Source organism: Rattus norvegicus, chromosome 2, assembly GCF_036323735.1.
Source record: "Rattus norvegicus strain BN/NHsdMcwi chromosome 2, GRCr8, whole genome shotgun sequence".
Taxonomy (NCBI): Eukaryota; Metazoa; Chordata; class Mammalia; order Rodentia; family Muridae; genus Rattus; species Rattus norvegicus.
In genome coordinates, this window is record NC_086020.1 from 126,601,713 (window position 1) to 126,628,314 (window position 26,602).

Genomic DNA, 26,602 nt, shown 5'->3' on the forward strand with positions numbered 1-26,602 from the left:
GTTTTTATACAATTATGCTCCAGAGGGTAAAGACAAGTAACTTTGTCCTGGTCTTAAATTTTCTGTTAACTTGGGTGTTTCGAACAATTTACAAGCATATGTGTGTTATGGGTACTTCTCCACCTTGCTGGTCTGTAAGTTTCCTGTCTGGCTCTATAAACTGAGCTTCCAGTGTGGTACTAATGTTAAAAGCAAGGGCTTCACATATGCTAGGCAAATATTCTGCCACTGAGTTAGATCCCAAGACCTACTACATATATTTTAACTGTTCCAAGAGTAGAGAGACAGAATTTAAGTCACAGATGGGAACTAGGTGAAAGGCATAAATTCTTCAGCAATTCCAAAGTTTGGATTTGGAGACAGAATTTCTTTCTTCCTTTCTTTTTTTGTTTTTGAATCAGGGTCTTACTATGTAGGACCCGCTGGTCTTTACTTCATTATCCTCCTGATTTACTTCTGGCTGCTGGGATTGCAGGCATATGGCACCCTGCCAAGTGCTTTACTAGGTATGTAAAATCCAATTTACACCTTTTACATTTTTAGTATCTCTCTTGAAAAATCTAAATAAAGCATTTCCTTTATACCCGTGCTTTTCCTACTGGAATATTCTGCACAGATTATATAGTATATAAATTCTGATAAACACATTAATGCTATAGTGAATTCTATAAAAAGGGTTGTTACATTAAAAAATATCTACTCTCTGTCTTTTATAGATTATATTCATTCAAAGGGAAACAGTTTTAAGACAGCATGACTCAGGATAGTACAGAAATGGTTAAGGGGTTGAAAAAAAGAATGAGTTGACGAATCCATCTAATCTTCTGAGCTACCTTTACCTCTGCCACTTAAGCTTCTGCCTGATGAGGGGATTGTACAGATAAAAACGAAAGAACCAACGAAAGAAACATGACTAGGAGTCACCTCATTGAGTACACTCTAATAAAGTACTATGATGGTATAGAGGATGAAGAATAGTGACTCAGGGTACGGAGACAAAACAAGTCTGATACTGGGGGCCATGGATCTGCCAGCACCTAACTAATACAGGTGCAGATACTCATAGCCAACCATCAGATTGAGCCTGGGGACCCCAATGGAAGAAGTACTGAAGGAGCTGAAGGGGAATGCAACCCCTCAGGAAGAACAATATCAACTAACTGGACCCCCCTCCCCCAGAGCTCCCAGGGACTAAACCAGGAATGAAAGAGTACAAATGTATGGGTCCATGGCTCCAGCTACATATGTGGCAGAGGATGGCCTTATCTGGCATCAATGGGAGGGGAAGCCCTTGGTCCTGTGATGGCTTGTTGCCCCAGAGTAAGGGGATGCTAGAGCTAGGAGGCTGGAGTGAGTGGGTGGTTGGGGGACCACACTCTTAGAGGCAAAGGGGAAAGGGAAGGAAGGATGGGATAGGAGATTTGCAGGGGGAGGGGGTTGAGACCTAGAAGGGGGACAACATTTGAAATGTAAATAAATAAAATAACCAACTCCCCCAAATTAAAAAACAAAACAAAACAAAAAAAACAAACCAACCAAACAAAAAAACCCAAGTCTGATACTTAAATATATTTTTGAAAAATGATAGGTATGTTAGCATATTTTATATTACTCTTACCATTTAAAATACAGCATAATTATTTGGTAATGGGATGTGTCATTTGTTTCCATGCATTTATTCAGTAGCTGCTGATCCCTTTATTGTTAGGGCCTGTGGGGCATGTGGGGATCTTATTGTTTTGTAAATATATTTCCATGTTTTCTTACCTGATTCTGTTTAATGTTAGCTTCTTCTAACAGCTGCATGCTATCTCTGGCTCTTGAAATAGCCTCATATTTCTCATTTTCTGATTCACTGCACTTTGCTTGTAGCTCTTTGATCTGCTTTTCCAATTGTGTTTTCCCTGTTTTTAGTACATTGGCTTCTTGAATTGCTATACACAATCTAAAAATTAATAACCACAATATCAAAGTTAAATATTTTTAAAGGGAAGAAAGGACACATGAAGTTTACTAAATATCACTATATGATGGTATTATGCTGTTATTTTTACATTTATTTCTCATTTAAACCTTGCTATAATTCTATAAAAGTAGATTTTACAACAGCTATTTTAAACAGAACCATACCTGGGTCAACTTTTGATTAAGATATTAAAAAGAACAGCAGAACTTGACTCTGATCCCTATGGGTTTTTGTGGTTTTTTTTTTTTTCAATTTTGTGAAAATTTCATAGATGTATACAATGTATCCTGGCCATATGGATCCCTCATTGCCTTGCTCCTGCTCTCTCTCCTCCCTCAACATGTTTTCCATCTACTGCCTAATTTGTTTTTACCCCCAACTAAATACAATTAGTGCTTTCCATATGGAAATGTGTATAGGATCATTTACTGGGATGTGGTAAACCTACCAATGGCCTCCGCCAAAAGAAAAGTAAATCTCTCTCAGCAGACATCAAATGCCACTCCTTCATTTCCCTTCAGAAAGGGGCAGGCCTTCCAGGGGTATCAACCAAACAGGGTACATCAAGCTGCAGTTAGATTAGGTACCTCCCTTTAGATACAGGCTAAACAAGGCAACCCAATAGGAGGACAAGGGTTCCAAAAGCAGACAAAGTGTCAGAAACTGCTTCTGCTCCTTCTTAGGAATCCCATAAAAACACCAAGCCTCACAACCATAACATATACACTGAGAGGCTAGGTTAGAGCAATTGATTGTCTCTTGCCATTTCAGTCTCTGTGACCCCCTATAAATCCAGGTTTGTTGATTCTGTGGGTTCTCATGAGATATCCTTGTCCTCTGGCTCTCACAATCCTTTCTCTTCCTCTTCAGCAGGATTCCGAGAGCTCTGCCTAAGGTTTGGCTATGGGTCTCTGCATCTGTTTGTTATTAGTTGCTGGTTGAAGCCTCAATGATTTTTTTTTTTTTTTGTTCTTTTTTTTCGGAGCTGGGGACCGAATCCAGGGCCTTGTGCTTCCTAGGCAAGCACTCTACCATGAAGCCTCAATGATTATGCTAGGCTAATGTCCTTTTTTTGTTGTTGTTGTTGTTGGTCATATTTAGTTCTATCATAGCTCTCTGGGCCATCTGGTCTCTGGTTTCTAGTACTCCAGGCACTGTCAGGGCCTGTCTTGGCATGGTCTCCCATGCTAAATTTTTTTTAATTGGTTTGATCTCGTGGATATCTTGTATATGTAGCCACAGTGGCCATGAGTTCTTGCATCAGCTATGTCACATCCAGAAGCCTATCTTTTATGGTACACTTCTGCATATATTCTTTTTTTTTTTTAATTTTTTTTTATTTTTTTTATTATCTTGAGTATTTCTTATATACATTTCAAGTGTTATTCCCTTTCCCGGTTTCTGGACAGACATCACCCTCCCCCCTCCCCTTCCTTGTGGGTGTTCCCCTCCCAAACCTCCCCCCATTGCCACCCTCCCCGCATAGTCTAGTTCACTGGGGGTTCAGTCTTAGCAGGACCCAGGGCTTCCCCTTCCACTGGTGCTCTTACTAGGATATTCATTGCTACCTATGGGGACAGAGTCCAGGATCAGTCCATGTATAGTCTTTAGGTAGTGGCTTAGTCCCTGGAAGCTCTGGTTGCTTGACATTGTTGTACTTTTGGGGTCTCGAGCACCTTCAAGCTCTTCCAGTTCTTTCTCTGATTCCTTCAACGGGGGACCTATTCTCAGTTCAGTGGTTTGCTGCTGGCATTCGCCTCTGTATTTGCTGTATTCTGGCTGTGTCTCTCAGGAGCGATCTACATCCGGCTCCTGTCGGTCTGCACTTCTTTGCTTCATCCATCTTGTCTAATTGGGTGGCTGTATATGTATGGGCCACCTGTGGGGCAGGCTCTGAATGGGTGTTCCTTCAGTCTCTGTTTTAATCTTTGCCTCTCCCTTCCCTGCCAAGGGTATTCTTTTTCCTCATTTAAAGAAGGAGTGAAGCATTCACATTTTGATCATCCGTCTTGAGTTTCCTTTGTTCTAGGGATCTAGGGTAATTCAAGCATTTGGGCTAATAGCCACTTATCAATGAGTGCATACCATGTATGTCTTTCTGTGAGTGGGTTAGCTCACTCAGGATGATATTTTCCAGTTCCAACCATTTGCCTACGAATTTCATAAACTCGTTGTTTTTGATAGCTGAGTAATATTCCATTGTGTAGATGTACCACATTTTCTGTATCCATTCCTCTGTTGAAGGGCATCTGGGTTCTTTCCAGTTTCTGGCTATTATAAATAAGGCTGCGATGAACATAGTGGAGCACGTGTCTCTTTTATATGTTGAGGCATCTTTTGGGTATATGCCCAAGAGAGGTACGGCTGGATCCTCAGGCAGTTCAATGTCCAATTTTCTGAGGAACCTCCAGACTGATTTCCAGAATGGTTCTACCAGTCTGCAATCCCACCAACAATGGAGGAGTGTTCCTCTTTCTCCACATCCTCGCCAGCATCTGCTGTCACCTGAGTTTTTGATCTTAGCCATTCTCACTGGTGTGAGGTGAAATCTCAGGGTTGTTTTGATTTGCATTTCCCTTATGACTAAAGATGTTGAACATTTCTTTAGGTGTTTCTCAGCCATTTGGCATTCCTCAGCTGTGAATTCTTTGTTCAGCTCTGAACCCCATTTTTTAATAGGGTTATTTGTTTCCCTGCGGTCTAACTTCTTGAGTTCTTTGTATATTTTGGATATAAGGCCTCTATCTGTTATAGGATTGGTAAAGATCTTTTCCCAATCTGTTGGTTGTCGTTTTGTCCTAACCACAGTGTCCTTTGCCTTACAGAAGCTTTGCAGTTTTATGAGATCCCATTTGTCGATTCTTGATCTTAGAGCATAAGCCATTGGTGTTTTGTTCAGGAAATTTTTTCCAGTGCCCATGTGTTCCAGATGCTTCCCTAGTTTTTCTTCTATTAGTTTGAGTGTGTCTGGTTTGATGTGGAGGTCCTCGATCCACTTGGACTTAAGCTTTGTACAGGGTGATAAGCATGGATCGATCTGCATTCTTCTACATGTTGCCCTCCAGTTGAACCAGCACCATTTGCTGAAAATGCTATCTTTTTTCCATTGGATGGTTTTGGCTCCTTTGTCAAAAATCAAGTGACCATAGGTGTGTGGGTTCATTTCTGGGTCTTCAATTCTATTCCATTGGTCTATCTGTCTGTCTCTGTACCAATACCATGCAGTTTTTATCACTATTGCTCTGTAATACTGCTTGAGTGCAGGGATAGTGATTCCCCCTGAAGTCCTCTTATTGTTGAGGATAGCTTTAGCTATCCTGGGTTTTTTGTTATTCCAGATGAATTTGCAAATTGTTCTGTCTAACTCTTTGAAGAAATGGATTGGTATTTTGATGGGGATTGCATTGAATCTGTAGATTGCTTTTGGTAAAATGGCCATTTTTACTATATTAATCCTGCCAATCCATGAGCATGGGAGATCTTTCCATCTTCTGAGGTCTTCTTCAATTTCTTTCCTCAGTGTCTTGAAGTTCTTATTGTACAGATCTTTTACTTGCTTGGTTAAAGTCACACCGAGGTACTTTATATTATTTGGGTCTATTATGAAGGGTGTCGTTTCCCTAATTTCTTTCTCGGCTTGTTTCTCTTTTGTATAGAGGAAGGCAACTGATTTATTTGAGTTAATTTTATACCCAGCCACTTTGCTGAAGTTGTTTATCAGCTTTAGTAGTTCTCTGGTGGAACTTTTGGGATCACTTAAATATACTATCATGTCGTCTGCAAATAGTGATATTTTGACCTCTTCTTTTCCGATCTGTATCCCCTTGATCTCCTTTTGTTGTCTGATTGCTCTGGCTAGAACTTCAAGAACTATATTGAATAAGTAGGGAGAGAGTGGGCAGCCTTGTCTAGTCCCTGATTTTAGTGGGATTGCTTCAAGTTTCTCTCCATTTAGTTTAATGTTAGCAACTGGTTTGCTGTATATGGCTTTTACTATGTTTAGGTATGGGCCTTGAATTCCTATTCTTTCCAGGACTTTTATCATGAAGGGGTGTTGAATTTTGTCAAATGCTTTCTCAGCATCTAATGAAATGATCATGTGGTTCTGTTCTTTCAGTTTGTTTATATGATGGATCACGTTGATGGTTTTCCTTATATTAAACCATCCCTGCATGCCTGGGATGAAGCCTACTTGATCATGGTGGATGATTGTTTTGATGTGCTCTTGAATTCGGTTTGCCAGAATTTTATTGACTATTTTTGCGTCGATATTCATAAGGGAAATTGGTCTGAAGTTCTCTTTCTTTGTTGGGTCTTTGTGTGGTTTAGGTATAAGAGTAATTGTGGCTTCATAGAAGGAATTCGGTAGGGCTCCATCTGTTTCAATTTTGTGGAATAGTTTGGATAATATTGGTATGAGGTCTTCTATGAAGGTTTGATAGAATTCTGCACTAAACCCGTCTGGACCTGGGCTCTTTTTGGTTGGGAGACCTTTAATGACTGCTTCTATTTCCTTAGGAGTTATGGGGTTGTTTAACTGGTTTATCTGTTCCTGATTTAACTTCGGTACCTGGTATCTGTCTAGGAAATTGTCCATTTCCTGAAGATTTTCAAGTTTTGTTGAATATAGGTTTTTATAGTAAGATCTGATGATTTTTTGAATTTCCTCTGAATCTGTAGTTATGTCTCCCTTTTCATTTCTGATTTTGTTAATTTGGACGCACTCTCTGTGTCCTCTCGTTAGTCTGGCTAAGGGTTTATCTATCTTGTTGATTTTCTCAAAGAACCAACTTTTGGTTCTGTTGATTCTTTCTATGGTCCTTTTTGTTTCTACTTGGTTGATTTCAGCTCTGAGTTTGATTATTTCTTGCCTTCTACTCCTCCTGGGTGTATTTGCTTCTTTTTGTTCTAGAGCTTTTAGGTGTGCTGTCAAGCTGCTGACATATGCTCTTTCCTGTTTCTTTCTGCAGGCACTCAGTGCTATGAGTTTTCCTCTTAGCACAGCTTTCATTGTGTCCCATAAGTTTGGGTATGTTGTACCTTCATTTTCATTAAATTCTAAAAAGTTTTTAATTTCTTTCTTTATTTCTTCCTTGACCAGGTTATCATTGAGTAGAGCATTGTTCAATTTCCACGTATATGTGGGCATTCTTCCCTTATTGTTATTGAAGACCAGTTTTAGGCCGTGGTGGTCCGATAGCACGCATGGGATTATTTCTATCTTTCTGTACCTGTTGAGGCCCGTTTTTTGACCAATTATATGGTCAATTTTGGAGAAAGTACCATGAGGAGCTGAGAAGAAGGTATATCCTTTTGCTTTAGGATAGAATGTTCTATAAATATCCGTTAAGTCCATTTGGCTCATGACTTCTCTTAGTCTGTCTACATCTCTGTTTAATTTCTGTTTCCATGATCTGTCCATTGATGAGAGTGGGGTGTTGAAATCTCCCACTATTATTGTGTGAGGTGCAATGTGTGTTTTGAGCTTTAGTAAGGTTTCTTTTACATATGTAGGTGCCCTTTTATTTGGGGCATAGATATTTAGGATTGAGAGTTCATCTTGGTGGATTTTTCCTTTGATGAATATGAAGTGTCCTTCCTTATCTTTTTTGATGACTTTTAGTTGAAAATTGATTTTATTTGATATTAGAATGGCTACTCCAGCTTGCTTCTTCTGACCATTTGCTTGGAAAATTGTTTTCCAGCCTTTCACTCTGAGGTAATGTCTGTCTTTGTCTCTGAGGTGTGTTTCCTGTAGGCAGCAGAATGCAGGGTCCTCGTTGCGTATCCAGTTTGTTAATCTATGTCTTTTTATTGGGGAGTTGAGGCCATTGATATTGAGAGATATTAAGGAATAGTGATTATTGCTTCCCGTTATATTCATATTTGGAAGTGAGGTTATGTTTGTGTGCTTTCATTCTCTTTGTTTTGTTGCCAAGATGATTAGTTTCTTGCTTCTAGGGTATAGCTTGCCTCCTTATGTTGGGCTTTACCCTTTATTATCCTTTGTAGTGCTGGACTTGTAGAAAGATATTGTGTAAATTTGGTTTTGTCATGGAATATCTTGGTTTCTCCATCTATGTTAATTGAGAGTTTTGCAGGATACAGTAACCTGGGCTGGCATTTGTGTTCTCTTAGGGTCTGTATGACATCTGTCCAGGATCTTCTGGCCTTCATAGTTTCTGGCGAAAAGTCTGGTGTGATTCTGATAGGTCTGCCTTTATATGTTACTTGACCTTTTTCCCTTACTGCTTTTAATATTCTTTCTTTATTTTGTGCGTTTGGTGTTTTGACAATTATGTGACGGGAGGTGTTTCTTTTCTGGTCCAATCTATTTGGAGTTCTGTAGGCTTCTTGTATGCCTATGGGTATCTCTTTTTTTAGGTTAGGGAAGTTTTCTTCTATGATTTTGTTGAAGATATTTACTGGTCCTTTGAGCTGGGAGTCTTCACTCTCTTCTATACCTATTATCCTTAGGTTTGATCTTCTCATTGAGTCCTGGATTTCCTGTATGTTTTGGACCAGTAGCTTTTTCTGCTTTACATTATCTTTGACAGTTGAGTCAATGATTTCTATGGAATCTTCTGCTCCTGAGATTCTCTCTTCCATCTCTTGAATTCTGTTGGTGAAGCTTGTATCTACAGCTCCTTGTCTTTTCTTTTGATTTTCTATGTCCAGGGTTGTTTCCATGTGTTCTTTCTTGATTGCTTCTATTTCCATTTTTAATTCCTTCAACTGTTTGATTGTGTTTTCCTGGAATTCTTTCAGGGATTTTTGCGATTCCTCTCTGTAGGCTTCTACTTGTTCTCTAAGGGAGTTCTTTATGTCTTTCTTGAAGTCCTCCAGCATCATGATCAAATATGATTTTGAAACTAGGTCTTGCTTTTCTGGTGTGTTTGGATATTCCGTGTTTGCTTTGGTGGGAGAATTGGGCTCCGATGATGCCATGTAGTCTTGGTTTCTGTTGCTTGGGTTCCTGCGCTTGCCTCTCTCCATCAGATTATCTCTAGTGTTACTTTGTTCTGCTATTTCTGACAGTGGCTAGACTGTCCTATAACCTGTGTGTCAGGAGTGCTGTAGACCTGTTTTCCTGTTTTCTTTCAGCCAGTTATGGGGACAGAGTGTTCTGCTTTCGGGCGTGTAGTTTTTCCTCTCTACAGGTCTTCAGCTGTTCCTGTGGGCCTGTGTCTTGAGTTCACCAGGCAGGTTTCTTGCAGGGGAAAAGTTGGTCCTACCTGTGGTTCCAAGGCTCAAGTTTGCTCGTGGGGTACTGCCTAAGTCCTCTCCGCTGTGGCAGCAACCGGGAAAATCTGTGCCGCTCCTTCCGGGAGCCTCCGTGCACCAGGGTTTCAGATGACGTTTGGTGTTTTCCTCTGGCGCCTGGATGTGCACAGAGTGCAGTCTCTTCTGGTTTCCCAGGCGTGTCTGCCTGTCTGAAGGTTCAGCTCTCCCTCCCACGGGATTTGGGTGCAGAGAACTGTTTATCTGGTCTGTTTCCTTCAGGTTCCGGCAGTGTCTCAGACGCAGGGGTCCTGCCGCTCCCGGGCCCTCCCCTATGGGAACCCAGAGGCCTTATACAGTTGCCTCTTGGGCCAGGGATGTGGGCAGGGGTGGGCAGTGTTGGTGGTCTCCTCCGCTCTGCAGCCTCAGGAGTGCCCACTTGATCAGGCGGTGAGGTCTCTCTCCCACGGGGTTTGGGAGCAGAGAGCTGCTGCGGTCCGGGATCCGCGGGTGTGGGACTTCCGGTAAACACAGGAAGTGCCCGGCCTTAGAGGAATTTTGCCTCTGTGTGTCCTGAGTTCACCAGGCAGGTTTCTTGCAGGGGAAAAGTTGGTCCTACCTGCGGTTCCAAGGCTCAAGTTTGCTCGTGGGGTACTGCCTAAGTCCTCTCCGCTGTGGCAGCAACCGGGAAGATCTGTGCCACTCTTTCCGGGAGCCTCCGTGCACCAGGGTTCCAGATGGCGTTTGGTGTTTTCCTCTGGCGCCTGGATGTGCACAGAGTGCAGTCTCTTCTGGTTTCCCAGGCGTGTCCGCCTCTCTGAAGGTTCAGCTCTCCCTCCCACGGGATTTGGGTGCAGAGAACTGTTTATCTGGTCTGTTTCCTTCAGGTTCCGGCAGTGTCTCAGGCGCAGGGGTCCTGCCGCTCCCGGGCCCTCCCCACGGGAACCTAGAGGCCTTATACAGTTGCCTCTTGGGCCAGGGATGTGGGCAGGGGTGGGCAGTGTTGGTGGTCTCCTCCGCTCTGCAGCCTCAGGAGTGCCCACTTGATCAGGCGGTGAGGTCTCTCTCCCACGGGGTTTGGGAGCAGAGAGCTGCTGCGGTCCGGGATCCGCTGGTGTGGGACTTCCCTCTGCATATATTCTTTCTGTCTCATCTTCTGTGATGTTCTCTGAGCTTGGGAGTAGGGGCGGGGTGGGGATGTTTATATACTTGTCCTACCAACTGCTGAGCATTCCCAATGCTTGTTCTCAGGATTCTGAAGAGTTAGGAGTCTCTACAGTAATCACTGCCTTCTGGAATAAGCAGCTCATTTGACCAAGGTCGAGAGCAGCATAAATCTGTTGGTATGTTCAGTCTTAGAGGATTTCTGGGCATAACAGATTACAACCATAGATTTGATTTTCAGCTATAAAAACAATGTGACTTCACAGGCTGTATTTATTCTTTCATAGGTTACTAATGACAATTTTCAAGCTCTTCAATGAAACATTAGAGATCTGAATAGAATAACCATTCTAGAACGAATGTTTGTAGTAAGATAGCAATTTAAGGCGAGAGTATAAAATATATTTAAAAAGGCATCTCAGATCTTCAAAAGCAATTAACAAGTTATTTCTAAAAAAAAAAAAAAGCCTGAAGGAAAATTATCTATATTTTCTCAAGTACTTTTTCCTTGTATAACTACTTAGAACCTTTTTAACATATACTTTTTATTCAACTTCATTGATCTTTTATTTTCTGCTTTAAAATGGAAAGAAAATTTGATTCTGAAACTAAGAATTGTTATGGCTACCATGGGGAAAGGTAAAGGCAGGAAATAACTTCCTCATATATGAAAAAGATGGCTTACTGGTTCCAGAATTATCTAATATGTGCTCTATATTCTGTACCTTATTAGCTGAAGTTATTTTTTGGACAGGGTCTGTTATGTATCCAAGCCTGGCCTTGAACTCATGTACTCTAGTTTCTCAGTGCCTGTAGTATCACTTGTACACCTCTTCCTGAAAGGGATATGCATCTGATTTCCTGAAGCAGCATTTGTTTTTTCTACCAACAAACATCCCAGGATATCATGGGACAGCACCTGAAATCTAGGGCAGTCACTCATCGTCGCACTCACAGAATGGATCATTTATTATTTTCTCTTGTTTTATGACTAAAGAAGTGTATGTAACCATTTCTGGTTTGGAAGATGTTACCTGAAGTAACCTGAATGGGCACTCACGTTTAGTTCAGAATCTACTCACTCTTACTCCTCTTGCTATGAGAGTTGTGATTTACTGTATTCACATAGTCTAAGAAGCTTTCTGATATCTCCTATAAGACCCATTCCTCATTCGTTATCTACTTGTGTGAAATTGCTTCCTAATTAAAAAAAAAGCAAGGCCTGAATAATGTAATTCCTTATATTTGTCTGGTGCTTTCCATCTTTTAGAGTGTTAGAGTCTTAAACTACCCAACCAAATCTTAAATGAAAAAATTAAGACTGTATTTTCTTTCTAAATTATGTGACCGTGCATGTTATCTTTGTGTGGTTATGTATTGTGTGTACGGGTGACCACAGCAGGTAGAAGAGGGCATTGAATCCCCTGGAACTGGAGTTATAGGTAGTTCTGAGTTGTTCAATGTCGATACTGGGACTAATTTTGGATCCTCTGAAAGAGAAACAAGAGCTCATAACTACTGCTCAGTTATCCTTCCAGCCTTAAGAAAGTTCTACCTACATGATATGTTCAGATCACTTTCACACTATTGCTCTTAAAGACAGCATATTCTCTTTTTCTAAGCTTATTCAATAAGTATTCAATGCATGTTGAATAAATGGTTTCACCTGTGGACATATAAGTTGCTTTAGAGAGAGTGTTAAATATTTTTTCTTCAGGGTACTAGAGATGGCTCAGTGGTTAAGAACACTGCTGCTCTTCCAGAGAAACCCAGGTTTGATTTCCAGCACTCATGGAGTGGCTCAAAACCCTAGTCCCAGGGGCTCCTACACTCTCCCCGGCCTCTGTGGGCACCAAGCAGAAAAGCAGTACACAGACACATATGCAAGCACAACAACCATAGATACAAAGTTCTTTCTTCAAATAATGCAGTGAAAATTATATCTGGTCTCTCCAGTATTTATTTCAATTATATCATATATCTTTCAGCATTATCCCCGCTCAGCAGGCATAGTAATAAGAGTTCCAAACACACCTTATACATACCTCCTAAGGCCACCCGAACTACAACTATCAAAGACAAAGCTGCTTACCACGTCTCTTTTTCTCTCTCTCAGATATAATCTATTGACTCTATTAGGGATTCTACCCATTTTCTTCTGCCCATTTTAGCTATTCTAAATCTTAAATGGCAAGATTCTTACCATAAAAATGCATGTTAAAGTTAAGATGGGCAGGCATATTATCATTTTTATTATCACAAATACGCCAATAATGAAATTTTATTAAACATATAATTTAATCATTTTATAAGTAAATAAAATCATTAAAGCACTTGGAAAATTATAACATGATTTTGAACATGGCCAATAAAAATCCTTAAAGGAATGTTATGGTAAAAATATAAGCTGTCAGGGGCTAAGAAGATGTCTCTATCAGTGAAAGTTGTTTCTACACAACCATGAGGACCTGTGTTTGATTCATAGTACCTACATAAAAGAGCCAGCTGAGGCAGTGTGCTCTTGGAATCTGTTGCTATGAAGACAAAGACAGGAGTCTTTGGAGTTTGTCAGCCAGCCAGGCCACACATATGGGAGCTCCAGGTTCTATGGGAGACTGTCTCAAAAACTAAGGAAGAAAAGAACAGAGGAAGACACCTGATGTTGACCTCTGACCTTCACAAATATGTGCATACATACAGATGTACCTGTACATACAAATATGAAATATCAGAAACATTAGTATGTATCATTAATGTATTAAAATATTTTTCAGCCATGATTTAACAGCTCAGTTATTTAAGTAGAAGGATACGTTACTAACCCAAGAATATTTTGCTGACATCTAAAATAAGATATCATTTCAGCACTAGTATTACGTTAAAAACTCCTTCCTAGCTTTCAGAAAGGACAAATACATATTCTCTCTCTACTTAAAGGTTTACAATATAATTTTCAAGCTATGTAGCTCAAATGGCACAAAGAAAAAGGATTAAGAAAAAGTACACCAAGAGGATCATTTTAATATACCTTGGATCTATAGTTCAAAAGTCTGCAATAAAAGGGTATTGACATTTGAGATCTGAGGAGACCTCCTGGTAACTACAATGGTAAGAGGAACAGCAAGAATTCAGTGGTTGGTGCCTGAGATATAAGATATCTCCTAATCCTTGTAGAGTTTCAAAGTCTCAGAACCTTCAGATTATTAGACTGATGTGCAACCTCTACTTACTGTGTTAAGGAGGCATTTGAGAAAGATATGGAAGATATCAGAAGACAGAAAGATACCACAGGCTCATGGATCAGTAGGATTAACACAGGAAAAATGGTCGCCCCACCAAAATCAATCTATAGATTCAATGCAATCCCCATAAAAATTCCAACATAATTCTCTACAGACCTTAAAAGAGCAATTCTTAACTTCATATGGAAAAACAAAAAAAAAAAATCTGGGATAGCTAAAATAATCTTGAACAACCAAAGAACTTCTGGAGTTATCACTTTCCCTGATTTCAAACTGTCTTACAGAGCAATAGTAATAAAAACCATATGGTATTGGCATAAAAACAGAAATACTGATCAATGGAATAGAATCAAAGACCCAGAAATAAACCCATATGGACATTAGATTTATGACAAAGAAGTCAAAATCATACAATGGAAAAAGAGAAGGCATTTTCAATAAATGGTGCTGGTCTTACTGGATGTCTGCATGTAGAAGAATGAAAATAGATCCTTATCTATGACTGTGCACAAAAGTCAAGTCCAAGTGGATCAAGGATTCAACCTAAAACTGGATACACTAAATCTCATAGAATAGAAAGTGGGAAATACCCTTGAAAGCATTGGCACAGTGGACAATTTCCTGAACAGAACACCAATGGCTCAGGTTCTAAGATCAACAACTGATCTTAGGGACCTTATGATACCGCAAAGCTTCTGTAAGGCAAAGGACACTGTCAATAGGACAAAATGGCAGTCTATAGATTGGGAATGGATCTTCATGAACGCTATATTTGACAGAGGGCTAAAATCCAAAATTTATGAAGAACTCAAGAAATCAGTCACCAACAACTCAAATAACCCAATTAAACAGTAATTCTCAACAGAGGAATCTTGAATGGCTGAGAAGCACTTAAAGAAATATTCAAAGTCCTTACTCATCAGGGAAATGCAAATCAAAAGAACTCTGAGGTACCATTTACACCCTTCAGAATGGCTAAGATCAAAAATTCAAGATGTAGCACATGTTGGCGAGGATGTAGAGCAAGGGGAACATTGCTGGTGAGAGTACAAACTTGTACAACCACTGTGGAAATAAATGTTTTTTTTTTTTTTGTTTTTTTTTGTTTTTTTCTTCTTCAGAAAACTGGGAATAGTTCTACTTCAAGACTCAGCTATACGACTCCTGGGCATATACCTAAAAGATGCTCCACCAATCCATAAAATACACTTGCTCAACTATGTTTTTAGCAGCTTTATTTGTAATAGTCAGAAACTGGAAACAACCTAGATGTCCCTCAACTGAAGAATGGATAAAGAAAATGTGGTACATTTATACCATGGAATATTACTCAGCTGTTAAAAACAAAGACATCATGAAAATTTCAGGCAAATGGATGGAACCAGAAAATATCATCCTGAGGGAGGTAACCCAGACCCAGAAAGACCAACATATTATGTACTCACTCATAGTGGATATTAGCCACAATGGAAGGAGGGAACTGAAAGGGAAGAGAATCTGGGGTGGGAATCAGGTGTGTGCATTGGGGCAGATAGGGATGGGAGGGAGAATGTAAATCAGTGGGTGGTGGTGGTGGTGGTGGTGGTGGTGGTGGTGGTGGGGCATCTCTGGGGTGAGCTGGAACCTGGGACAGGGAAGGCTCCTGGGAGTCTATGAGAATGACTTTAAGATGAAACTCCTACCAGGTGGGGATATGGAGACTTAAGTGGCCACCTCATGTAGCCAGGTGAGACTCCCAGTGGAGGAAAGGGGATACCAACCCACCCACAAAACCTCCAACCTGAAATTTGTTCTGTCTATAAGATGTACAGGGATAAAGATGGAGCAGAGACTGAGAGAGGCCCAACTTAATGCGAGAAAGCCAACCCCTGACACTATTAATGATGCTGTGCTATGCCTGCAGACAGGACCCTAGCATAACTGTCTTCTGATAGGAAGACAGTATCTAGCAGCTGATGAAAATAGATGTAGAGACCCATAGCCAAACATTAGGCAGAATCTGGTGAGTCTTGTGGAAGTTAGGGGAAGGAATGAAGGAGCTGGAGGGGTCAAGGACAGTACAAGAAGATTTACAGGGTAAACTAACCTGGGCCCATGGAAGCTCACAGAGATTAATCCACCAACCAGCATGCATGGGCTGCATGCACATAGACGCCCTACAAATTTGCAGCAGATGTGCAGCTTGGTCTTCATGTGAGTTCCCTAACATTTGGAGCAAGGGGCTGTCTCTGACTCTGTTGTATGTCTTTGGATCCCCTTCAGCTAGCTGGGCTGCCTTGTCTGGCCTCAATGGGAGAGGAAATGCTTAGTCCTGTTATGACTTGATATGCCAAAGTGTGTTGGGACACATGGGGAGGAGGTTTCCTCTTCTCTAAGGAGACTATGAGGGAGTAATGGGGCTTGTGAGAGTGGGACTCAGAGGATAGTGGGAGGGGCTATAACTGGGATGTAAAGAGAATAAATAATTAGTAAAAAAAAATGTTTCCCAGAAATGGTGAATGGTAGTATGAAAAATATTACATCATTTTATAATAGCCAAGAGGGAGAGATTAGTGATTAAAAAATGGATGGGAAGGGTAATTTAAGATTAGAGTTCCCAAGAATACAGGAAAGACTGGTACTGGCAGCTTGACTTCTAGGGAACAATAAAGTTAAGAAGTAATGTGCAGCCTGCAGAGCTTTCTTGGCACACTGAACATAAGAGACAGGAGTACTATTCAGCTCCTAGACATAACCCTTGCGGAATTGTGGCCCAAGAACATTAATGAATAGTTAAAAGCTGACATTTTCATTGTCTTTAGTTTCGTAATTTGGACTTTAACTGTATGAGTTATAAAAATGTAGAATTATGGAGGATTTGGGGAAGTATCTAATTTCTTCAGATACTATGATTAAGAAATTTTTAAATATTTTCAAAGGGTTTTCTGTTTCTAAGAATAACTATAAATACTTAAAAATCTATATGCTTAAATCAAGAGGGCTGAAAATAAAGGTGTCTTTTGTGCTATATTATTGTAGAGGTCAATATATAATTCATAATGAATATCATGTTGGGACACAAAGCATTTTTCTCCTCATAAACTCAAGTCCCTAGTGACAGGAGAAAAGCTTATCATCTTGACTGGCACCCACAGCTAAATCTATATATGCACATCTTCTGGATTTAATTTCATGTTTTGTTTAAGTTGTAGTACTGTTAGGTAAAGCAGAGACAGACTGAGGATTTCTCCTAGGTTTAACGCGCCCCCTTTCCCCCGAGTGTATGTGTGTGTACAAAAAACTTTTCTTTCTCTCTCTCTCTCTCTCTCTCTCTCTCTCTCTCTATATATATATATATATATATATATATATATATATATATTTTATTTATTTATATATATTATATTTATTTTCTCTTAATGTGGGTGAATGTTCCGACTCAGAGCCAGACTTTGTAGATGGGGGCTCTAGAAACCATATTAACACAAATGTCATGGTAACCAAGAGTTGATTTCATTAGGAAAAAAAAGCATTAGATTAAATTTGGTCCAACTTTCAAAATTGTGACATGAATCAATATACTCTACACGAGTGTCCAGACTCTATATGCATTATATAAATAATATTTTTAAAGACAGCTGTATATTCCTAGCTGTCCTGGGACTCACTAAATACACTAGAGTAGCCTGAAACTAACAGAGATCCTTCGCCCCTACTTCCTGAGTGCTAGGATTAAAGGCATGTGCCCCCATGCCCAGCTAAATGATTTTGAACATATGTTCAAAGTATAATAATACAATTGTAAACTAATGTTCAGATTTTACACCCATGGACATAGTTTTGATTTAGCATTTATAAGATACATATTTCAATAAATATAATTGAACCTCTACTGTGCTGCACACATACAAACTGTAGAAAAAGAAGTATTACCTTGACTCTAACTGTTTTATACTAGACTGTAACTGCTGCACACGTCTATCTGATGCTTCCTCTTTTCCTTGTGCAGACATAATATCTTCCTCCTAGAAAGTAAAGATCCCGAAGCTTACTTGAAACATCTGAGAACGTAATGCACAAACACCATTTATAGCATGAAAAAAACAGTCGGCTACAAAGTTATGTTACTAGAATTCTAATATGTAAGTTTAAAGATAATATATTTTGAAAGTAAATACATATAATACAAAGTTAGTTAAGGGGCAAACTTCATCATCAATGCCATATTAGATAATCAAAAGAATTACTGCAAACAGACTTTTGGCAATATCTGGATACCCTGGAAAATAAGGCACAGGTTTCTACATGGCCACTCAACTGTTATAACATACTCGCTGAGCTATTTCCCATTAGCTATCAAAATAAGAGAGGGCATTTCTCTGACAGAGTAACGCTTTGGATTATATCAACAGGTTTATTAAGTCTTTCTAGACAAGGTTCTTCCCTATCCTTGCTTGCTTTCCTTTATATTAAGCATTTCTAATGATATTTTAATTTCTACACTGGTTTTAACAGTATCTTTGAGAAAGTCAGTCCTTCCTTCCTTCCTTCCTTCCTTCCTTCCTTCCTTCCTTCCTTCCTTCCTTCCTTCTCTTTCTTTTCATTACTTTTTCCCCCTCCAGTCTTCCTATGTAGCCCCGCCTACTCTGGAACTCGCTGTGTAGACCAGGCAGACCGTCAGTTTGGGGCCACGCTCCTGCTTGTTTCCCAAGTGCTGGGATTACAGGTGTACTCTACCATGACTGGCCTAACAGAATCTTTTAAAATTAATGTTTCCAGCAGTAGTTAGCTATACTATTTGGATTTACTATTTGTTGTGGTTTGCTTGTTTCCTGTATCTGAGTTGGTATCTTTGGTCTAATACACTTCTGGTCAGGGGGAAAGAAAAGCAGCAGGCATGGCAGCCTCTGGAGTATCAGGAGCTCAGACACCAGTGAGACACACTGTAAGTAGTCTGAAGACAGCTTAAGCTCCAGGCGATCCTACCTCAAGAAACCAAACCAACCAACCAATAAATAAACTTCCTTCAGAATTTTATGAAGTCTTCTAGCAACAATTTTTTTAATTCGTTTATTTGTTTGTTTGGATTTTTTTCATTTTTGGAATTCGGCTTCACTGGAAATAGAGCCAGCTGAGAGCTATTTTCTCCTTCAGCACTTTCCATATATTATGCCAATGTTTTCTGCCTTTACAGCGTCTGCTGAGAACTCAGCAGTTACTCTTACCAACCTATCCAGGTCATCTGTTTTTGCTTCCAATGTCTTTTGTTCCACACTGTCTATCAGTGTCATCATGATTCTGAAAAGGTGGCTCTGTTTATCCTCCTTAGGGTCTCACAGTTTCTTGGGTGCTAATGTTTTCTACCAGCTTTAGGTATTTTTCTACCCTCCCCCCCCTTCTCCTTTCTGGAATTCCAATTGCACCTAAGTTGGACTGGTTCCTTTAATCACACAGAACTCTTGAGTATTTGAAACTGGCTCTTGGGACAAGGAAGTTTCTACTCTTCTGTATTCAACCTCCTTGCTTATCCTGTCATTACCAATCTATTTTTGAACTTAACTAGTGAACTTACTTCCAATTACTGTAAAAAGCTCTAGAATTTTTATTTTAAAATTGCTTCCTAGCTCTCAATCATAATTCTCTACCTTTTCCTTCATTTTGACTTTATTTTTCCAAACAGAGTCTTATATAGTAGTGTAGTCTGATCTTAAACTCACTATGAGGTCAAAGATGGTCCTGAATGCCAAATCTTCCTGCCTTTATTTCTCAAGTTTTGGGGTTATGGGCATGCATTGCTATATTGGTTGAATGGATTTTTTTGTTTGTTTGTTCTTGGTAGTACTAAGTAGAGCCAACCTAGTATTAATTACTTTTCATGGTGCTATGCCAAAAACATTTGACAAAAGTAATTTAAGAAAAGAAGGAAGGGTTTATTTCAGTTATAATGTGAGGTTCTAAGTTTCATAGTAGGGATGATAATGAAGTAAGAGCATAAAATAGTTGGTCATATTTCCTCCTCAGTCCGGAAGCAAAGAGAAATGAAGTCTGGTGCTCAGCTTACCTTTTCCTTATCATTCAGTGCAGGAATTCAGCCCTTGAAATAATGCTGCCCATATTTACAGTGGGTATTCTCACCTCTAGTAGCCTAACCTTGAAATTCCCTCTGACATCCAAAATGTTGTTTCCATGGTAATTCTAAACCCCATCATGTTGAAAAGAAAAAACCATGATACTCATGCTAGGTAAGCAACAGATCACTGACTACTGATCTGTGACTCCAACCCGTCTTAAATATAAATGTAACAGCCAATTCTGAATGCTAGGGCTTTTACATCAAACAACTAGGTACACTGAGAGATAGCTGTTGTTGATAGTCTATCATCAATTCCCCCTAATTCTTGCCCTTCAAGCATAGATCATACTTTCTTGTCTGGCAATTTTTGGTTGAAAAATAGTTATTGTCAACGAAATAATTACTCTGGTATTATGGACCATGGTGTAGGAGTAATGCAAGTGGGAGGTGATCTTGTTTATATGTCATCTTTGAAATTTGCTCCACAGTGGATAGCAGATGATATCTGGGAATATTTTGTTCACATTTCCACTTTCGATTTTTATAGAGGTAGGTCCTACGGAGTGTCTCCAACCTATACAATCTGAGGGTCATTCCAGATGGGGCAAAGGTAGGCTTTACTTTCTTAATGATTTCCTTGTTTCTAGAAATCTGTTCCCTCTAATTTCTAACTTTGGGAATTTGTTCTCTTATTTAAATAGTAAAACAATTTCTTGAGGCTCAATTTGCACATATTTCTAGGATTTTCTTGATCAAACAGACTAGCAAACTCAAATATTCAGTTAATTGTTGATCTCACTAGAGTAGATCTCTCTCTAGTTTCAGTCTGTTCTCAACTGCCCATTTGCTGCATTCTTTGGCTGTCACACATAGTAAAGTTTGGTAAAAGTTTAAACTTAGAAGATGGGTTTCTTTTTTTCTTTCATCATCCTCTTGTTGTTAGTATGATCTTTTAGAATATCCAAGGGTTTTTGGAGGCCTAAATTTGGTCTTGAGCACTTAAGCCATTATAAAGCAATCAATCAATCAATCTATCTTCCTTCCTTTCCTTTCCTTTCCTTTCCTTTCCTTTCCTTTCCTTTCCTTTCCTTTCCTTTCCTTTCCAAGCCATAGGTGTGGGGTGTTAACTGGAAGGACTACCAGGAAAAAAATCCAAAACCTAGAAATTCTTGTTTCTATAGTTCCTATTTTAGGATGTTTTACAGGCCTAAAACTAATTACTTGTGACAGAGTTCTTATACTCATCTATACTTCTCTATTACCACTGGAAATTTATAATCAACTTTTAAGGAATGAGAAAATAAGGCTTAGATATTCACATATATAATCACTATCAGAACTAGAATTTTTAATATACATCTAAATATAAACTTTGACACCTATTCAATACCTTTCTAAAAGTCCCCTATAACTTACAGAGTCAGCCTATTATGATAATAAAAACTTCAATAATCATATGGTATTAGACGCTTATTTCCCACCATTTAGACCATGCTAAGCCAAAGTTGACTGTAATGTGAATTTTTTTAAATTGATCATTCCATTTGTTTACATCTCATGTGATATTCCACTTTCTGGTTACCCCTCCACCAACCCCTCACCCCACATCCCACCCTCCTCCCCTCCCCCAATGACCTTTTAATTCACTATGCTAATGTTAATGGAAATGGTCTTCACTAAGGTATTCCCAACACTGTACCTTCTTCAGCATCTGCTCTTGAAGACCTTCAGTCACTTTAGTTAACTCTTCCACTTTCGTTACTGCAACTCTCAGATCTAACTTGGCTTGCCTGAGGAAGAAAGTAAATTCACGTGTTATGTCTGTCAAGAGACCATAAAGAATAAAAAGTTCAAAATCTAAATTTAGTAAAATCATTACTAATGTTTATGTAACTAAAAATGGATCCCAAAGATAAATTTTGAATGATTTCCTTATTGCTAATAAGATAACATGTAAAAGCAAATAAAAAATATAGGTAAGTTTAGAGGGGTAGAAAGACAACTTTAGATAAATAAATCCTGTGTACTTAATGAAGAAATTACAACAATCCTATTTAATGAAGAAATATTTGATCATCATTAAGAATTTCGGCATAATGCTGCTTTTTCTATTTGTTTCATGGGTTGCAGAATAAGTAAACGTAAAGTACATTAAAGTGCCTGGTGAACTCTAATCAAATGTGAGCCCGAGAGCATCTGCTGGGAGTACCCAGAGCCCAGTGCCATCACTCCTAGGGATGAAACTCGCCTGACCGCCTCTGAGAGAACAAAACTCCTCATACTAATAGAACTTTCCATGTTTTGGTCTGATTTTAAATAGTCAACTTCTACACTGTCTGTGAAGTGTTTATTCCTCTCTGTCTTTGTGGCCCAATCTTTAGCAACACTCTCACTTCCAAGAACTGATTCTCCCAACCTCTTTTTGTTTTCAAACAAGCTTCAAAGGCCTGAAGCTGACCAGAACAATGATCCTCCTGTTTCTGGTCCCTATCTCCAAGTGTTAAGATTAAGGCAGGTACTACCAGGCTCAGCTTCAGACTTAAAATTTATTTTTGTATTTCTCAGCCAAAATGAAAACAAGTTTTATTTTCATTACGTTTGAGTAATGAGGCCAAGGCCTCATCTCTTGCTGGTCCTCACATGCACTCTGCTGCAGGTTTAACAGGGAACACACAAAGCACATACTTCCTTGAGCACACTCTGGGTTTTCCCATTTTATTCTACAAGTCTCTCCCTCTTTTCCTAATTTTTCAACATTTACCAATTTAAAAGTTTTCTCTTGTCAAGTCTGCACTGGTTTTGCTTACATAAGATCCTAAATCACAATCCTTATAAGACTTAATTCCTTGTACATGAACAGACCACACTGCATTACAATCAACTCTAAATGAATTCTCCATTGTGAAGTGATGAGTTCACAAAGATGGACTACAGTCTGAAGGCAGAGACTACACCTTACTAACTTTTGTGAAGACAGGAGCACAATAAAGGACTGTGAAGGAGAGAAGATGAAAATACCAGCTCTGAGGACACCGAGTCTCCATGTCTTACCCATTCATTGTTCATGTGTGGAGTGATTTTTAGAAACCTCAACATACACACAGACATACATATATATAGACAGACACACAACACACCACTCCTATTTCTTTAAATCAGATCTACTACTATACAAGTACTGGACCTCTCTGATTAGGTTGGACTGACTGGCCTGTGAGCTTCGGTATCCTCCTGTCTCTTCTTCCTAGCACTGGTATTATGAGCATACACTCGGTTGTTCTCTTACTTGCACTGAAATACTTTAAAGGCTGTACAATTTCCTTAGCCTCCTAAAATAAGATTTTTAGAAGCAGAGTATCTGTTATTGAGAAATACAAAGTTTAGCTAGGTAAGGTGGAATTTGTATATAATCCCAGCACACAAGAGCCTAAGACTGCAAGATAAGTTTGAGGACTCAACACCAACTTGGGGCGATAGAGTAAGACCCTAACAAAACAAAACAACAACAAACCAAATAAACTAATGACCTAGCAATTCAAGTTTTGAGGTCAACAAAGCAGATCAATGCTAAACGTATGTATTGGGGAAACACTGAAATTCATAAACTTAGGTAGGGTAGAAAAAGGAAAGAGGGGGAATTGAATACAAGGGATAGACATTTAAGAAATATCTATCTTCAGTATGTCAGATGAGAAAATATAGAAGACAACAGAAGCTGAGAAATAATCCCAAAGGTCAAAGAAGAAACTCAGGAACAAATGTAAACTACTCATAAGAGTTAATGCCACAGTTAAGTAAAATAAACAGATTCTTCAAGGCAATTACAGAGGATGGAAGAGGAAAAATAGAACCAAAGTAAGTGTCAGCAGGTATGTCTGAGACAAGAGGACTCAAAAGAACCTTGCAAAAGGAAACTAAAATTTAAAACCACAAAGCATAGTTATAGAAGTGATATGAAAATATACTTTCCTACCTAGACCAGATGCCAAAGAATGGATGTGCTTAAATATAGTGTTACAGTCCATTGTTCACTGTGGTGTGGTGTGTAGGGTGGCATTTTAGCTCTTAGATAGATGAAGAAACTGAACTCGGATGCACTTAGCAACCTGCCAGAACCATGCAGCAGTAAATAGTAGCCAGTCTGAAAGGATCTTTACTTTCATATGATGGTCTTAGAAGGTGCAATGTTTAGCAAGTTATGATTGTGGAACCCTCAAAAATGAGATCAGCAGCCTTGTAAAAGAGGCCTGAATGAGGCTGCTTGTCCCTCTCACTATATAAAGATACACAGAGCCCTCACTGGATATGGAAAATGCTGATGTCTTGACCTTGGGCTTCGCATCCTATGGTAGTATAAGAAATAACTTCATGGTGTTTCTAACCTATTTCACTATGGTATTTTGTTAAACACCTGAAACAGACTAAGGCAATGCTGGGAGAGAATGTAGATGTAAGGCTGAGTGCAGAGTCCACGGTTCTCACACAACATACCACACCAAAGCACAACCTAAAAAAGTGTAGGAATGTAGACTATTTGCCAAAGACAATTATAAATATGAATTAAACATTCTTAAATAGTTCTTTATTACTTGATGCAAGACTTTTGGGCAATGCTGTATAGCTTTGTTTACCTTTGAACACTTTGTGAAACAAAAAACTCTACTATTAAATAATGGCTGCAAAGGTCCATTGTGACCGTAAGCTCTACAAGTAAAATGAAACACTCTTTGTTCTTCAGAGAGGAGGAGAAACAAACATTTAACAATATTAAATAACTACAACCAGCCCTTAGTAACATTAAGGTTAAGCACTATGAAGAAAAAAGAATGACAGGAAAGCACTATCCTCAACTTACTCCCATTTTTCTATGCTCAGAAAGCTAGGAAGCTAGCTGCCAACACATACGGAGCTGTCTGGCAATCCTATGACTAAGCACATCTGCTCAAGGCCACTTCTCACACGGCAGAGATCCCAAGAGACACCGTGAATCAAAACTACATGAGTTCCAGATTTCCACAGCATTTTTATAATAGAAGACACAATATTATTCAAATGGAAATATGAAACATCTAAGAAAAATCTGTTATCCCAGTTAAAATAAAACTATTACCTGGCAAAAGTACATTTTACAAATAAGTGGTATATAAAAGTTATTGGCATACATACTTTTGGAGAAAAAGCTATGCAGTTGTAAAAATGACTAGAAACAAAAACAATGAATATACATAAACTTTAATTTACATAATTTATCTATTACATTCAAAATGATAGCATGAGATCAAGAACTGTACTTGTATAACATCAACTCTTATGTTCTTCAATAAAGCCATTTACTTATCCAATATAATTTAAAGGGTGGATCTATAATAGAAAACACAAAATGGCTTCTGACAACTATATCAAAATGATTAATAAGGTGCACTCACTTGGACATCACACTACTAAGCAGTCACCCAATCCTCAGTATCTGAGTAAAGAGTATTAATACAAACTTTTTCTGAATAATGAGAGGCTAAGAAATCAGTTGTGCCTCTGCAAGATTGAAGAGCAATATAATTAAATGAATATAATTAAATTAGTTTACTCATCCTCCCAATGAAAGACAATTTAGATATTTAATTTTATAAGTTAATCACTCAAACTATTTTCTTACCATCTTTTGTGGACCTTACAGATTAGTGAGGAGAGTGTAAATGTACACAATTATATATAATAAAGTATTAAAATATCATAACAGATCAGCATTTAGTCTATAAATGTACTATAGAAGACATTAGGCTTTAAAGGGAAGAAAGAAAAAAATGACTTAGAAAAGATTATTTAGATGAACTCTCAATCCTAAATATCTATGCCCCAAATACAAGGGCACCTACATATGTAAAAGAAACCTTACTAAAGCTCAAAACACACATTGCACCTCACACAATAATAGTGGGAGATTTCAACACCCCACTCTCATCAATGGACAGATCATGGAAACAGAAATTAAACAGAGATGTCGACAGACTAAGAGAAGTCATGAGCCAAATGGACTTAACGGATATTTATAGAACATTCTATCCTAAAGCAAAAGGATATACCTTCTTCTCAGCTCCTCATGGTACTTTCTCCAAAAATGACCATATAATTGGTCAAAAAACGGGCCTCAACAGGTACAGAAAGATAGAAATAATCCCATGCGTGCTATCGGACCACCACGGCCTAAAACTGGTCTTCAATAACAATAAGGGAAGAATGCCCACATATACGTGGAAATTGAACAATGCTCTACTCAATGATAACCTGGTCAAGGAAGAAATAAAGAAATTAAAAACTTTTTAGAATTTAATGAAAATGAAGATACAACATACTCAAACTTATGGGACACAATGAAAGCTGTGCTAAGAGGAAAACTCATAGCGCTGAGTGCCTGCAGAAAGAAACAGGAAAGAGCATATGTCAGCAGCTTGACAGCACACCTAAAAGCTCTAGAACAAAAAGAAGCAAATACACCCAGGAGGAATAGAAGGCAGGAAATAATCAAACTCAGAGCTGAAATCAACCAAGTAGAAACAAAAAGGACCATAGAAAGAATCAACAGAACCAAAAGTTGGTTCTTTGAGAAAATCAACAAGATAGATAAACCCTTAGCCAGACTAACGAGAGGACACAGAGAGTGCGTCCAAATTAACAAAATCAAAAATGAAAAGGGAGACATAACTACAGATTCAGAGGAAATTCAAAAAATCATCAGATCTTACTATAAAAACCTATATTCAACAAAACTTGAAAATCTTCAGGAAATGGACAATTTCCTAGACAGATACCAGGTATCGAAGTTAAATCAGGAACAGATAAACCAGTTAAACAACCCCATAACTCCTAAGGAAATAGAAGCAGTCATTAAAGGTCTCCCAACCAAAAAGAGCCCAGGTCCAGACGGGTTTAGTGCAGAATTCTATCAAACCTTCATAGAAG

At 38.8% G+C, this 26,602-nt stretch overlaps 1 protein-coding gene across 13 annotated transcripts in view; it reads right to left on the reverse strand.

Moving 5' to 3' along the window:
• Sclt1 (sodium channel and clathrin linker 1) overlaps nucleotides 1-26,602 on the reverse strand; it is a 158,444-nt gene that overhangs the window by 68,277 nt on the left and 63,565 nt on the right. For 10 of the 13 annotated variants that reach the window (XR_005500249.2, XM_039101819.2, XM_039101816.2 and 7 more), the window contains 3 exon segments: nucleotides 21,345-21,435; nucleotides 17,506-17,597; nucleotides 1,768-1,945 (listed from right to left, as the gene is read on the reverse strand). Coding sequence is in view for 11 of the 13 variants with exons in the window: in XM_039101819.2 (XP_038957747.1) it covers nucleotides 1,768-1,945; nucleotides 17,506-17,597; nucleotides 21,345-21,435 (361 nt within the window). In the remaining 2 variants the exon portion in view is untranslated. 13 annotated transcript variants of the gene reach the window in all.